Source organism: Salvelinus fontinalis, chromosome 4 (assembly GCF_029448725.1).
Source record: "Salvelinus fontinalis isolate EN_2023a chromosome 4, ASM2944872v1, whole genome shotgun sequence".
In the NCBI taxonomy this organism is placed as follows: domain Eukaryota; kingdom Metazoa; phylum Chordata; class Actinopteri; order Salmoniformes; family Salmonidae; genus Salvelinus; species Salvelinus fontinalis.
Window position 1 is genome coordinate 69118439 of NC_074668.1, and position 13696 is coordinate 69132134.

At 42.1% G+C, this 13696-nt stretch overlaps 2 protein-coding genes across 4 annotated transcripts in view; one reads left to right on the forward strand and one right to left on the reverse strand.

The window, feature by feature from the left end:
- Window positions 1-2564: 2564 nt before the first annotated feature.
- Window positions 2565-5138, reverse strand: LOC129852731 (pro-adrenomedullin-like). The gene is made up of 4 exons (XM_055918391.1): window positions 5030-5138; window positions 4353-4468; window positions 4092-4217; window positions 2565-3872 (listed from the first exon to the last, which is right to left on the reverse strand). Exons 2-4 carry the CDS (start codon window positions 4454-4456, stop codon window positions 3569-3571), a joined length of 534 nt encoding a protein of 177 aa, XP_055774366.1. The 5' UTR covers window positions 4457-4468; window positions 5030-5138; the 3' UTR covers window positions 2565-3568.
- Window positions 5139-8632: 3494 nt separating this feature from the next.
- Window positions 8633-13696, forward strand: part of LOC129852702 (myotubularin-related protein 13-like) — a 153738-nt gene continuing 148674 nt past the window's right edge. For all 3 annotated transcript variants that reach the window (XM_055918293.1, XM_055918294.1, XM_055918296.1), the window contains exon 1: window positions 8633-8813. In XM_055918293.1, the coding sequence (XP_055774268.1) occupies window positions 8759-8813 (55 nt within the window). In that variant the 5' untranslated portion in view covers window positions 8633-8758. The remainder of the gene's footprint in view (window positions 8814-13696) is intronic.

A 13696-nucleotide genomic window follows, 5' to 3' on the forward strand; every position in this document is an offset into this window, starting at 1 on the left:
GGAGTTATTATTTTTGACTGATTGGAGACCTGCACTAGTCAGTTTGTAGACGCTATCACACCGTTGGATGACTCCTTGTGTTCTTATGGCAAGGCACATCTATCCATTTCATTTTCTTCTCAGATTTTTAACAGAACAATGACAGGACCCTTGTTGAGTTTTCCTATGTGAGCAATCGTTCAACTGACTGTAGAGCAGCGTATTTCCAAGCGTCAGATACTGTACCCACCACCAGGTGGCAGAGTTGCCAAGAAAGAAGAGCGTATTACCGTAGTGTCATTTACATATGTCTATTGATAGAGCGGAAACTAAGGCTTGATACTGTTGAAATAAATCCAAAGTGTGAGCTAATATGAACATGTGTGGGCAAGCTTATTGTCATGTATATTCTATATTCTACAGTACAGTATGATACGTGGGATATTCCTTTCTAATGTAGATTACAGTTACATGATGAATGACAGCCCTAAGGCATTAGTACCGTGCCGTCTTACTGTGTGATGGGTAACTTCTTGGCTTTATGGACAACTGTCTGGGCTTGATGGTTTTACATACGCTGAACTTCTACCTGGCTAGCCACTTAGTTCCTACTTAAAAATATAAAAAATCCTGTAAACTTGACATAGCTTGCAGATTTTGGGGTCGGGTAGTTTTTAGGTAGTTAGGTAGTCTCACTTGGCCAGAAGTCTTGTGTTTGTTCTGTCTGCATAGTTCCAGGAAAAGCCTTGAACTATGGCTAACAGGGCCTTCTTGGTGACCCATGGTGGAATTTGTTAAAATGTGATTGATTAGTACTTGACAACTCTCACATTTTCCTTGATCAGTCTTGACCTGTATACATAATGCTTTATGTAAGGCCTGCTGCACCGTCTGTCCTGTCACATCTGTAGTCAGATCCCCCTGTTCAAAATCAAAGAGATTCTCACCTCTTCAACTCAAATTATTACTGTCAGAGGCTTTGAAGATGGAGAGGTCCATTGCATGTTTTAGCCTCTTGGCATATTTCCACTGTTTTTCGGTTCTCACATTTAAGAATTCCTTACACGAAGGAAAGTAACGAACTTGAGATGCATGGCCCCCAGGCTTATAGGATTGCCACGTCTCTAAGTGTCCGGGTGTCCCCTGGAGGTAGGAGGATTGATGATGAGGTGTCCAAACACTGGTTAGGGAGACATTTACCTGACTATACACATCATTTAGCTCATATGTCACCTTATAGAATGCTACTGTCCTCAGTGTTGCCTGTCTGTATTTCAGCACTGCTGTGGTCCAACTGTAACAGGCCCAGGATGTTTCACTACTCGTTAGTGATTTCATAAAACATTTCTGGAGAATGAATTGGTGACATATGTATTTTCCATTAGTACCATTTAAAAATTGTGCTTTTGTGTAGGTGGTGAAAGCAATCACCTTGTCAAGATGGTGCCATTTTAAGTCACTAGATGGCATTAGAACCAAAACAATGTAATTTAACATGTCTCTGGCAAGCTGTCTTGTAGTGCATGCCTTCTTATACAATCAGATAATAATTGCATTGCAATTACATTGGCACCTATCCCTAACTTTTACAATGACCCAAGACAATCCATAACCTCTCTCTGGCTCAGTGGAGTTACTAATGACCATGTTTTGAATAAGACAGGAAGGAAGTGCAATGGCCTCTTCTTGAACCATACATTCATCCAAATTGTATCTGGCATACCAATCAAATAGAGTTCTGGTGTACACTTCACTTGTGCGGCAACATATTTTCGATAGATTTGGTCAGCAAGCAAACCAATCTAGGTAGGGTATACCACAGACAGTTGTTGGAAACCCTTAAATGTTATTCAAAGTTTCATTTGGAATTTGCCTGTGGAAGAGTAAAGTTTAATGAGAGCAAATGTAATGTTGTTATTGGCATTAATAACTGTTCCTGACCTAATGGGCATATCTAAATAACAGACATAATCTTTTACAGGCTTTGATATTTCAAACATCCATGGAGTGACTGCAACCTTCCTGTGGTTGATTAATAGCAATGTCTGTCTGTCTGTCTGTCTGTCTGTCTGTCGGTCTGTCGGTCTGTCGGTCTGTCGGTCTGTCGGTCTGTCGGTCTGTCTGTCTGTCTGTCTGTCTGTCTGTCTGCACAGCTCATGAACGAGCTTCGCGATGGCTGTTTTTTTGATGCTCTCTGCGTGCCTCTCAGGAATGTTACACAGACCCCCCCTCCGCCCCCCCCTCCACCCCCCTCACAGCGCTGCATCCTGATGTCCAGACTGTCTACCATTGTGTGCAGATGGAGCTGGGTCTCTCATCCTCCCGTAATGGCTGAAGGGCCACGCTGCAGTGTGGAGTGAGCCAGCAAATATGCACTGTACTATGCAGGAATGCGCCTGGCACTCCTGTCTGCCCTCTAGGGGGGCCACAGGGAGAGTGGAAGGGGAATTGATTTAATGAGAGCCTGAAATCACTTAACCCAGACCAGGTGCTACATGTCTCACTGGAGCTGGGCAGACAATAGAATGCCACTTTCAATTTACAACAGTAATTTCCTGTGGAAAAGAGAAAGTCTGGACAGAGTCAACTTTTATATTCAAAATGTTTATTGTATGACAATGTTAATTGCTTCGACACAAATAAAATAGACCACATTTACAAATATATTATACCATAGCTATAAAACCATTTATCCTATTAGCACAATTCCAAACATATAACATCCATGATGCAAACAATAGTGGAAACAACAAATACTTACAATGCCCTTATATTTTCTTCCTGTACAAAAATAGTTCTATCTCCATAAGTAGTTGAATCTAACCTATATAATATTTAAATAATGATATCTGAAATATCTTATATACAAACTGGCAAATAAAAATATACATACATAGATTGCACATGTGTTTTATACAAAACATATTCAAGTATAGTTCCATCCATTGTGGACTGGCACAGATATTTCATACAATCTCTAATGCATTTCCCTCATACAGTGACCAAAAACTTCAGCTTCATAGCTCTTTATTATAAGTCCATCTCCTTATGTCTCATCTCCCTGTTTGGCATGGACCAGATGTCTTTAGATGTATTTTAGGTCCACATAGATATCTGACTGAGACTGCTGGGACTGAAAAGTGCAGATGAGTATAGAGGGTTTGGTGAAATTGGCTCCTGTAATCCACAGGGTAAAACTCAAAGTTCAGGATCTGCATAAGAGGTTTATAGAGTCCCAGTATTTACGCAGTGGACTCTTCTCTGAGTCTGTACCGCTGTATTGACCTTGCTCCTCTCCCACAGCTGGGCAGAGATAGCACCATCCTCAGCATCTCTCCCTCTCTCTCTTCACGGTGCCATCCAGTGCCTGTAGACCAGCTGTTGTTTTGGCGCTCTGCATCGCCAATGCCTCTGCTAAGTCCAGCTTCCAGAGGCGCTGCAGCTATCGCTCAGTACTCACGTCTGGAAAAAATGCACTGGAGAACATTTGGAAAAAGTCTGAGGCATTTGGAGAATTTTAGAACAGGGCAGAGACACTAAGCCTCGACTGCTGCTCTCCTCCCCTGTTCCTCCCCTGTACAAGTCCAGCTCATGTCCGTCTGAACAGCTCCTCCAGCTTGTGAACATGTGAGTCTGCGTTGCCCCACACGGGCCTCAGCCTGCCCCCCTCCAGCCTCAGTGTGGCCCTGCGCTCAGGGAGGGAACGACGCCTCCGGCCGTAGCCTTGTGGGCTGATCTTGTCGATGGGTGCACTACCAATCTTTAGCTTGTTGTTGAGCTGGTGGATGCGGTGGGCCAGGTCGTGCACAGTGCATGTGCCCAGAGAGCAGCCCGGTCTCCAGGCCTGGTTCACTGAATTTTTGGACCTCTTGGTTCGGACACTGATGTCAGTGCTGGAAGAGAGAGGAGGGAGAAGACCATTAATTAATGCCTTACATTCCTGAGCGGATACAACTTGACTCAGAGATCCGCAGCTTGCTTTCTTTAATGAGCCTTGTTTGACTATGGTGATTAATTTCTTAATTCCATTTGAAATCTTGATTTCTCAAGGATAACGAAATAGCACCATGCACATTGAGTTATGTAAAGGTTTGTATGGTATAGGCTTTTACCTGGAATGAGGAATCAGGGTGTCCCTGACGTCTTCTGGGCTGACAAACTGTACAGACTCCGCTATCCTCTCTCCAGAAAAACTGCTTAGATCTCTTCTCAATCTGCTCTGCATCCATATGCTCAACCTGGGAAAGAAGAAATCCAACTCATTAAAAACTGTTCAAAGAAGTCCACAAAGTACACAACAGTATGTGCTGATATCATGGTCACTATGCATTGTAGCAGACTTATCTTGACAAATAGCTCATCAATTAGCTCACCTCATTTTGAGCTCTGGGCTCATTTCAAGTTGGAATCCAGCCACGCTCTGGGCAATGGTGGCCAGCAGACAGCCGTAGATGAAAGACTGCAGGATCAGTTTCATTTTGATTGGCACCTGTGGGGAAATTGGGGAAAAACGTGTTAGTTATTTACTTATTAACGATAACTTACTGAGTTTCCTCCTATCATTACATGTGAGCCTCCCGTCACAAACCTCTTGCTGTTGCTTACACAAGAGTCCAAAAGCCAAGTTATTTTCACTTATCATTCATTTATTTAAAATGTCACACTAAGGTCACATTTTATTCTCTTAAGTAAACTTACAACCAAGTTGCAGGCCCTGGCCAGTGAAAAGCAGGACACAGTCTATAGAAGACTGAGTTTCCTCAGCTAGAGTAAGCTTTAACCTCCCCTGTGTAAAGTCAATCCCATTCAGTCAATTAAATCCATAACCCCAAAAGAACCGGTAAACTTAAGGTTAGATAGAGAGAGATAAGCCTTATTTGGTATTTCTGCCCGACGTCCACAACCCCCCACAGTCCTGCACAAGAAGACCGGCACTCCTTATATAATAAGATTGATAACATGTCCTTGTCTAACGCACTTGAGCTCCTGATAAAGCCATCTGTGGCAAACAGAGCAACAGTCAATATATGGTTCAATTGAAAGTACATACCTGAAATACTTCAATAATTCACTTGGGTGATAAAGTAGTTATAGTAGAGTCAATGTGGAGAGAGTATTCCAACGGCTTCTTGAAGTTGCTGTTGGTGCTGAAAGGCAGCTGTGACACTGTGCTAATAGTCTCTACACACCAGACGATGAGCCTTTATAGTGGAGGTGGGAGGGGCTCACTGACTGACACACACAGACTCATCCCAGTCCCACTACTCCACCCCACACAGACCAGCACTACTGGAAGCCTGCTTAATCAGTGGGATAATGCAACAACATAGCAAACCCAGGAGAATAATACAGTTTAAATAAACCATTCAATAGATATTTGGGTCATATGAGAGTGATTTACTGTAATACTTGTTAAGGAATGTTGTTGTTATTTCCTCTGTTTTTCATTGACAGAATCTTTATTTGTGATTTGAAATTCACATTTTTACAACTTTCTTTTTATCAAATGTATTTTTAAAGATTACATAAAAAAGAAAATAGAAATTATGTTTTCGCAAACACATTAAGAAACAATGATTCACACTCCCAACAGAGAAAATGGTGAGTGCTCATTCCTTTGGTATTTGGGGAGGAGGCAGAGAACATTCTAAACCAAATTATTATGTCCACTGACATAATTAAACATTTTAGACATAACTGAGCTTTGAGGTCAAGGGGTTATTAACTTTTGTCCACCTGCATTCCGGCACATTTTTGTCATATGTAATTTCTTCAATGTTGACACAATGCCCTCTGAAGGCAATATCTGATTACAAGTTTAGTCATCTTGAGGAAAAGTTGGTTGGTGGGTTTGACGTGAGATAACACAAGAACACTTAGTAGTTATTCATTAATAGTAAGTGTGTCAAACTATAACCACTACATTCTCCATGTCTGCGTTTGTTTAAACATTAGGGCAAATATTTGGCTGTACTAATGTAAATGTTTAGATGAATTTAGCAGTTATCTCAAATAAATCAAGAGGGTTATTTATCATAAGATTATATCTGCTGGCTTTACATAATCTCTAACTAACATGGTATTGCAAAAACAATTAGGATGACTTCTTCATGCTCAACACATCACGACTGAGATCCATTAAACAAAGGGGATAATAGGTTAAGTCACAAGAGACAGCAAGTCTGATCCCTGTGTTACTGATATCTGCTCCTCACAATCACTGATTATATGACTTCATCTCAAACCAAAGTATAATGATTTTGCACTGAACCCCTTTAGCTCTTTGACCATAATAAAAGTACATTTACTTTTCAAATGTGCTTAGCTAAATTAAACCATTCCAGAATGAATGGTGAGACATATTTCAAAGTACGGGCAGTGAAATAAAGTGAGATATGCAGCGGGGTCAAAACAATGTCAGCGAGGGTCATAAGGCAGATGTTGATTACAGGCCCCTGGGGACAGATATCTGCACAAGATGCCATCAGGATTAGCACAGGGTCTAACAATTTTAGTTTTTTTCATTCCAGTCAACCACACAGCGGACCCAAAGCTGGTGTCTGGTGAGGGGATGTCTGGGGATGGGAACAGTGCGTTGAAATTTGCTTGTGTAGTCCCCAAGACTTGGCCTTAAATCTCAAGAACATTGAAAAACATGTAAGCCTAGATGTGATCAGATAATCACAATTTGTGGCTTTCAATGTGTAATGTCTTTAATAACAAATACGACAGTATTTTGGGAACAACATGTGAAATGCTTTCTCAGTGCTCAGAATGTATCTCAAACAAGTGATAAAGAACCTTGTACGTGCTGAATAGAACATATCTGTGTGTATCGCATTTTACTATGTCGCGTGCAGTAATTCAGACAGAAGGTCACCTAAATCTCCCTTCAGCCTTGAATAGAAATCCTACTACACACCATTCTACACATAATTCTTACGGCTTCCTTGCTTACCTGGTGTCCCTTGTGTTACTGTAAATACATAAATGTGAAACACGTGTTGTAAACCAGCAAACATTTTGTAACCATTTGTAATGATAATTGCCTCTCCCAGACAAGTAATCCCCAAGTACTCAAGTCATTTAAATCTCCTAATATGGAGAGAAGAAGATTGCGCAACCATGACAGCATCATTGTTCAGTGGCTCCTTATATGGAGCAATCATTTGTTAGCTTCTTGTAAGACAGGTGTCAGGAACATGACCACTATTTGTTCAGTCACAGCTGTGGCATGTTAATGTAACAGGTAAGGTGGGAAGGAACGTGAACTAGGAAGCTATGTCTTGGAAGGTTTATAGAGGAATAGATGAACACATACCTAGATATTGATATGTTATGGAAATGCTCCTCAAAGTTGTCATGGTGATTTGATAGACCTGGAAGCTTTGTGGGGTTTGCACCTGTATAGTCTTTCATTCTTTCATTCTGCTCCCTTAAACCCCATTGACCTGGAACAATTTCAATTTTTTTTATTCAACAACTCAAATACCAAATTTGGTAGAGTTAGATGACAAAAGTCGTGATTTATTATTTCAACTGCAGACGGAGCGGCAGACATATTGGATTATTGTAAAATACTTTCTATTCAGAAATATTATGCTATTGTGCAAAATAAAACTCAGCTACATGTCTGGTGTTGAAGTGAAGACCCTATCATGACAGATATGATAACACCTTACAGAAGAGAAGCAGCTGATAGCATAAGCATAATGGTTGGCGGAGCGGAATCATCAAAATTAACTTAACAATAGGCTATTTGTTAATGAAGAGATTCTCTCTCAAATTGCCCTAGTACGCTAGGGACCATGACGTTGTGGAATATGTTCAGTCCAAGTCATTGAGATGTTGGCAAAAACAGCACAAGAGAAGAATTCCCGCGCACCGGTTTTCCACCCCGCAGCGTCTCCCTCCCCTATTTATTGGCAGGAAAGGTCACTCACTGTCCACAGAATTCCAGAAGTAAGTGGAGTTGTGCACTCTTTTTTCACATTTTGCCTGACCTTACCCCCAAGTCTTGTGTGTGAGTGAGCCTAATGCCCCCCGGTGTGTGTGTGTTTGTGTGTGTGCGCCATAGACATTTAAAGGTGTGCGCATGTTTTTGTCTGAGAGAGAGAGAGAGAGAGAGAGAGAGAGAGAAAGAGAGAGAGAGAGAAGGGAGGGAGGGATGTTTAAGTTTGACGCAGTGTGATTATGGAAAATAGTAATCATGCTATTGACACAGATTTTTCCACCAGCACCCTCTGCTTCGTGCTTCTACCAAACTAAATATCCTATACAATTAATTCAATACATGTTTAAGAAATACTGGATGCCACAACCTGCAATACTTTTAATTTATCTTAATGTATTATAACCCACATTCTTGGAAAGAAAATTAGGCTACTATTTTTTCTCATCTAGCCTAGTTACACCTCTATTTTGTCTCATCTACTCTCGAATGGGCTTTAAAATATTTGGGTAACTTATTTTTTATTTATTTTAGTTTTTTTTTATTACCCCTTTTCTCCCCAATTGGTAGGTAACTTTTTTTATGAGCATGCTAAAGGGATTCGAATGGTCATCAGATGGTTTTCCGTGCGGGCCAACAAGTGGTGTGGCAGGGTGTGACACCGTTTGCGGCCACACAGTTTCTATTTGTAAACCAAGCGCCCACGCCCATGGATGTCGCTACTTCCACACGCAGGCGCAATATCACTCCTTCTGTCAAACATGGCTCTGCTTTTGAAGAAAGAAAAATGCTGAATTGTGTTGGTAGATTTCGGAAAAAGAAGCAAACATGGCGAGATTGGCTGATTATTTGATTGTCGTGAGATTAGATCAGGACAAAACGGGTGAGTTTTTGAATGTAACGCTTGGAACACGAATGCTACATTGAGCTTCAAATGCTTGGGTTTATCCAGGCCGTCAGTGTTGATAATGCTAGCTGGTTAGCTTAGACTAGCTAAGTGGCTAGCTATTGATATCTGAGATTTGAAGCAGTCTGCAGCGTTCCATTGTTGAACTATCGGTAGATTTAGAATGCACATACGACGGTTTTTAAATATATGCAAAGGGTGTGTGTGTGTGTGTGTGGGGGGGGGGGTGACTGAGTGTTGTAGATATTTAAACCACAAATTGGAGTTTCATTGAGTCGAACTGTAACATCCTGTTGATGTGACAAATCCAGCCCTTTGGAATTGTAGTTCGTGACGTGCGTGGCTTGCACCGGGAGCAGCTTTGGTATCATGATTTTGGAGAATGCATTCAGCTGTAAGGTTTGCATAAGTCGCGAGCTGCTGTGATTTGTTTAGTCTCATATCATTTGCAAACTGTACGATATCATATTTTGTTTGACACCGGCAGAATGAAAATAGAAATCCTAACTTCCTGTCTTATACGAAATTGTTTTTATCTAACGTCCCTACAAGATGGGCTGGGCATAGGGGGGGTCAATTACTTGGTATTTCTGTGTTTTTGGGGGGACTCAAAAGTGGGGCCCAGAACTGAGGTTCCCAAACCAGACCCACACTTTGGTCTGCTAAACCATTGTTATACTGTACTTCTATAACAAAATTACTTGGCCTACAGTTGGAACATTCCTTTTGAATTGGCTTGGTTGAAAGAGGAACCTACTGAAGAAGAGCATACAAGAAAGCGGATGTTTATAGTGATCCCAAAGTATGGCCTGCATTTGAAGAATGATGAAGGACTGTAGACTACCCGTAAGGGAGTAAAGACACATCCCAAGTGCAGTGGCATCTTTCCAGGCCCATGTGTGAGAGGGAGACAACCAACCAATCCAGCTGAATCCACTCACTCACTAGAGGCAGCCACATGAATAGGTAAATAGTGGCCCCAATGTCACTCAACAGACAAACAACTTCTGTGCCGTAGGAACAAAATGTTCCCGGCATCGCTGAAGCCTAGATGGATTCAGCCCGCCATCCTCACAAAACCCCCAGTTCTGACTGAGCTGGATAATGATGAATAGACAGAGAGTGGTGGATCTCCCTGATAAGAGGATGTTTCTGTTACAGCCAGAGGTGATTGAATACGCCTCTAGTAGGGACGGGGATTTCCAGATAAAAAAAAGTATCTCTGTCCATCCTCTGTTTATTTCCCCATCCTGTTCTCATGTGTTACTGAGGTGTGGGATTATGTACGTCCAGGGATGTCTGGACCTGGGGGGAATCAGCAGTTCTACTGCATAGATGTCCCTTTGTGTGAACTGGAGTTGCATTCTCTACTCTACTGGAAAACTGGAAATGCTTTTTAGAGTTGATACAGACTCTCACAAAAAGAAAACAAACAACAAGAACATGTCTCCCTGAGAATGCATTTCACTTAATTGCTTTGCCCTTCTTTTGTAAAGCTGGACTGCAGACAGTGGGCTGAGTAGACAGCAGCTGCTTTTTCTCCACCTTGCTCGTTAAGTCCAGCCAGGGATCCACACAGAAGTCATGATCACTTTCCTGCTTTATTGTGGCTCCTGTTCCACACTTGACCCAATTCTATTCCAAATTACTGACTCATAAAAAAATCATGTTGATGCTAGTTGTCATTTGTTGAAGGATAGGTCTGCTGTCAAGAGAGCGGCCCAGCCAGTCCATGGCATAAGCTAGTTTAGGCTATTTCTACTCCAGTGATATTTTACTAATGGGAGCCTCCCTCCGTGTAGGAAGATTGGGAAAAGATTCATTGGTCAGGTAAGACATAAAACCAACAGGACGAGCCACATATTGTCCAGGCATAATCCATGGATTTTCAGCCTAGTAAAGCACACAAACTCTTCAGATCTGTAGCTTACATTCCTTGGAGACCTTAATAAAGGCACGTACCTAGCCAACATCAACCCACTACATTCAGTTTGTCATACCACTAAATTTGACTTCAGCATGGGTTAGAGGTAGGCCCTACCTGGAAAGGAACCTTTTATGATGATGATGGGCGCTTTTGATAAATTATTTTTCGTCTTCTGTGTCTGCATCACTGTGGTCACTTGGATAACAATGAATAGAAGTTGGCTGTGATATGTTATGCTGGAATTACACTAGGGTTGGACGATATTACGATAATATTGTCTATCGACAGTGATTGACAGCCATTGTTGCTGGTGACGACATCGTGATGTGACAGACAACGGTTTAGCCTATTTGAATTTGACTGGCACCCCACAGTATAGAACAGTGTCTGGTAGAGCACAGCGGGGCAGCACACAAGTGACATTCAGAGTAATTTGCCTATTCCTATTTGCTATTACCTATTTCAATATGTTATACATAACGCAAGAGAGTAATGCAGGCCAGACAGAGTGGAGAATTCCTGTCAGAATATATTGTTTCTCTTCTCCCCCACCTCCTGGTCGGATGCATGGGTTTTAGGCTATAGCCTAAACTTAATAATAACGAACACTCCTTAACTGTCTTGCGTTTTATCTGTTTTAAAGAAAATATTTCTTCGAATGGCTATATGACTGAAGGCTACGCTTCATCATTTTATGCATGGTTTGTGCAACAATAGGCTTCACTAGTTGAGTGACAACCAATGTAATTTGCTAGGTTATTTTTTTTAATCAAATGCACTGTTGAAAAGGTTGTTTTAGCAGAATAAAAGTAGGCTAAACTACCCTTGGAGAGACAACTCTCATCTGGCTATAGGTAGGCTACATGCTGATCCGAGCTTATATTTGGATATAATGATCGTTTTTTTGTGTACATTTTAGCCCCTTTTTTTTCTACCCACTTTTTTGTGAGATCCAATTGGTAATTACAGTCTTGTCCCATCGCTCCAACTCCCTTACGGACTCGGGAGAGGCGAAGGTCGAGAGCCATGCATCCTCCGAAATACGACCCTGCCAAGCCGCACTGCTTCTTGACACACTGCTTGCTTAACCCAGAAGCCAGGCGCACCAAGGTGTTGGAGGAAACACCTTACAGCTGGTGACCGTGTCAGCATGCATGCGCCCGGCCCACCACAGGAGTCGCTAGAGCATGATGGGCCAAAGACATCTCGAGAAGCTCACCCCGAGTCTGTCAACTCCCAAACAGTCTAAAACATTAGGTTATGAGACTGGGGAGAGGTGAAATCCAAAGTTGTGCAATATAGGGTAGCGCATTTTGGGGAGTATTCAGAGGTGGACGTTTTCTGTGGGAATTATTGGAAATGTATGCAAATGAATATTAATATCATTCAAATGTAGATGTTTTTTGCATTGGATATATTCATCATATGGAGACAAACATAAACCTTTTACTTTATCATAAGTAGACATAATTGCACATGATTAAATCCTTCCAATAAAATATAATTTAGTTACGAATTTAACTTTAATTAAATGAGTTGACTTCACATGGGGTTATTTCACTGAACAACAAAAGAGAGGGAATATTGAGTGATCCTCAATGATCCATCGCATCTCCCAAAAACATTTTCAACATACATCTGTAAAATGATAGTCTAGAAACAACTAAAGCTTTTTTTGTCTTCCTCTCAGGCTTCCATATCTTCTCCCTGGACCTCCTCAATGTCCACCTCTTGAACATCAGACTCTGAGGCCTCATCTTCACTGTCACTTTCCAACCTTGTTGAGGATGGCTCGATATCAGGCTCAAAAAGCCTGAAATTTGACTAGATGGCCACCAATTTTTAAACCCTTGTATTGGTCAGCCTGTTGTGTGCTTTAGTGTGTGTGTGTGTTCCCAAACAAGGGCCATTTGCACTCTGATGCTGCGGATGATGGAGGCAACAGGGGAAAGAGCCTCAGATCCACAAAGTCCCTTCCACCAGGTGGCTGATGAGATATGTTGGCACGACTGCCATATTGCATCTCCATCCCAAAGCCCTTGCTTGGAAGGGTACTTTGCCAGACTGCCAAGAACCTTGCCCTCATCCAGGCCAAGGTGGTGAGACACGGTAATGATGACACCATAGGCTTCTGCACCAGACAGGATGCTCTTGCCAGCATACTTTGGGTCCAACAGGTACGCTGCGGCGAGTATGGGCTTCAGGCAGAAGTCTTTGCTTTTTGATGTATTTCAGAACTGCAGTTTCCTCTGCTTAGAGCAACAGTGAAGTGGGCAGGGCAGTACGGATTTCTTCTCTTACATCTGCAAGCAGAGTCTGAACATCAGACAGGATGGCATTGTCTCCCTCAATCCGTGCAATGGCTACTGCTATAGGTTTCAGGTGTTTCAGGCTGCTTACCACTCTCTCTCAAAAACATAATCCAGGAGGATCCTCTTGATGGGGCTGTCCATATCGGCAGACTGTGGTATGGCAATTTCTTGGAGAGACTCCTTCCCCTCCAGGAGACTGTCAAACATGATGACAACACCACCCCAATGGGTGTTGCTGGGCAACTTCAATGTTATTCTTATTCTCACTTTGCTTGGTGAGGTAGATTGCTGCTATAACTTGATGACCCTTCACATACCTAACCATTTCCTTGTCTCTCTTGTAGAGTGTATCCATTGTTTTCAGTGCCATGCCATCCTTGAGGAGCAGATTCAATGCATGAGCAGCACAGCCAATGGGTGTGATGTGAGGGTAGGACTCCTTCACTTTAGACCAAGCAGCCTTCATGTTGGCAGCATTGTCTGTCACCAGTGCAAAGACCTTCTGTGGTCCAAGGTTGTTGATGACTATCTTCAGTTCATCTGCAATGTAGAGACCGGTGTGTCTGTTGTCCCTTGTCTGTGCTCTTGTAGAATACTGGTTGAAGGGTGGAGATGATGTA

Coding starts and splice junctions, on each gene's coding strand:
- LOC129852731 (XM_055918391.1), bottom strand. CDS start 4,456: ATGAAACTGATCCTGCAGTCTTTCATCTACGGCTGTCTGCTGGCCACC. Junction 4,218..4,352: donor AGCCCAGAGCTCAAAATGAG/GTGAGCTAATTG, acceptor CTTCTTTCCCAG/GTTGAGCATATGGATGCAGA. Junction 3,873..4,091: donor ACCCTGATTCCTCATTCCAG/GTAAAAGCCTAT, acceptor TCTCTCTTCCAG/CACTGACATCAGTGTCCGAA.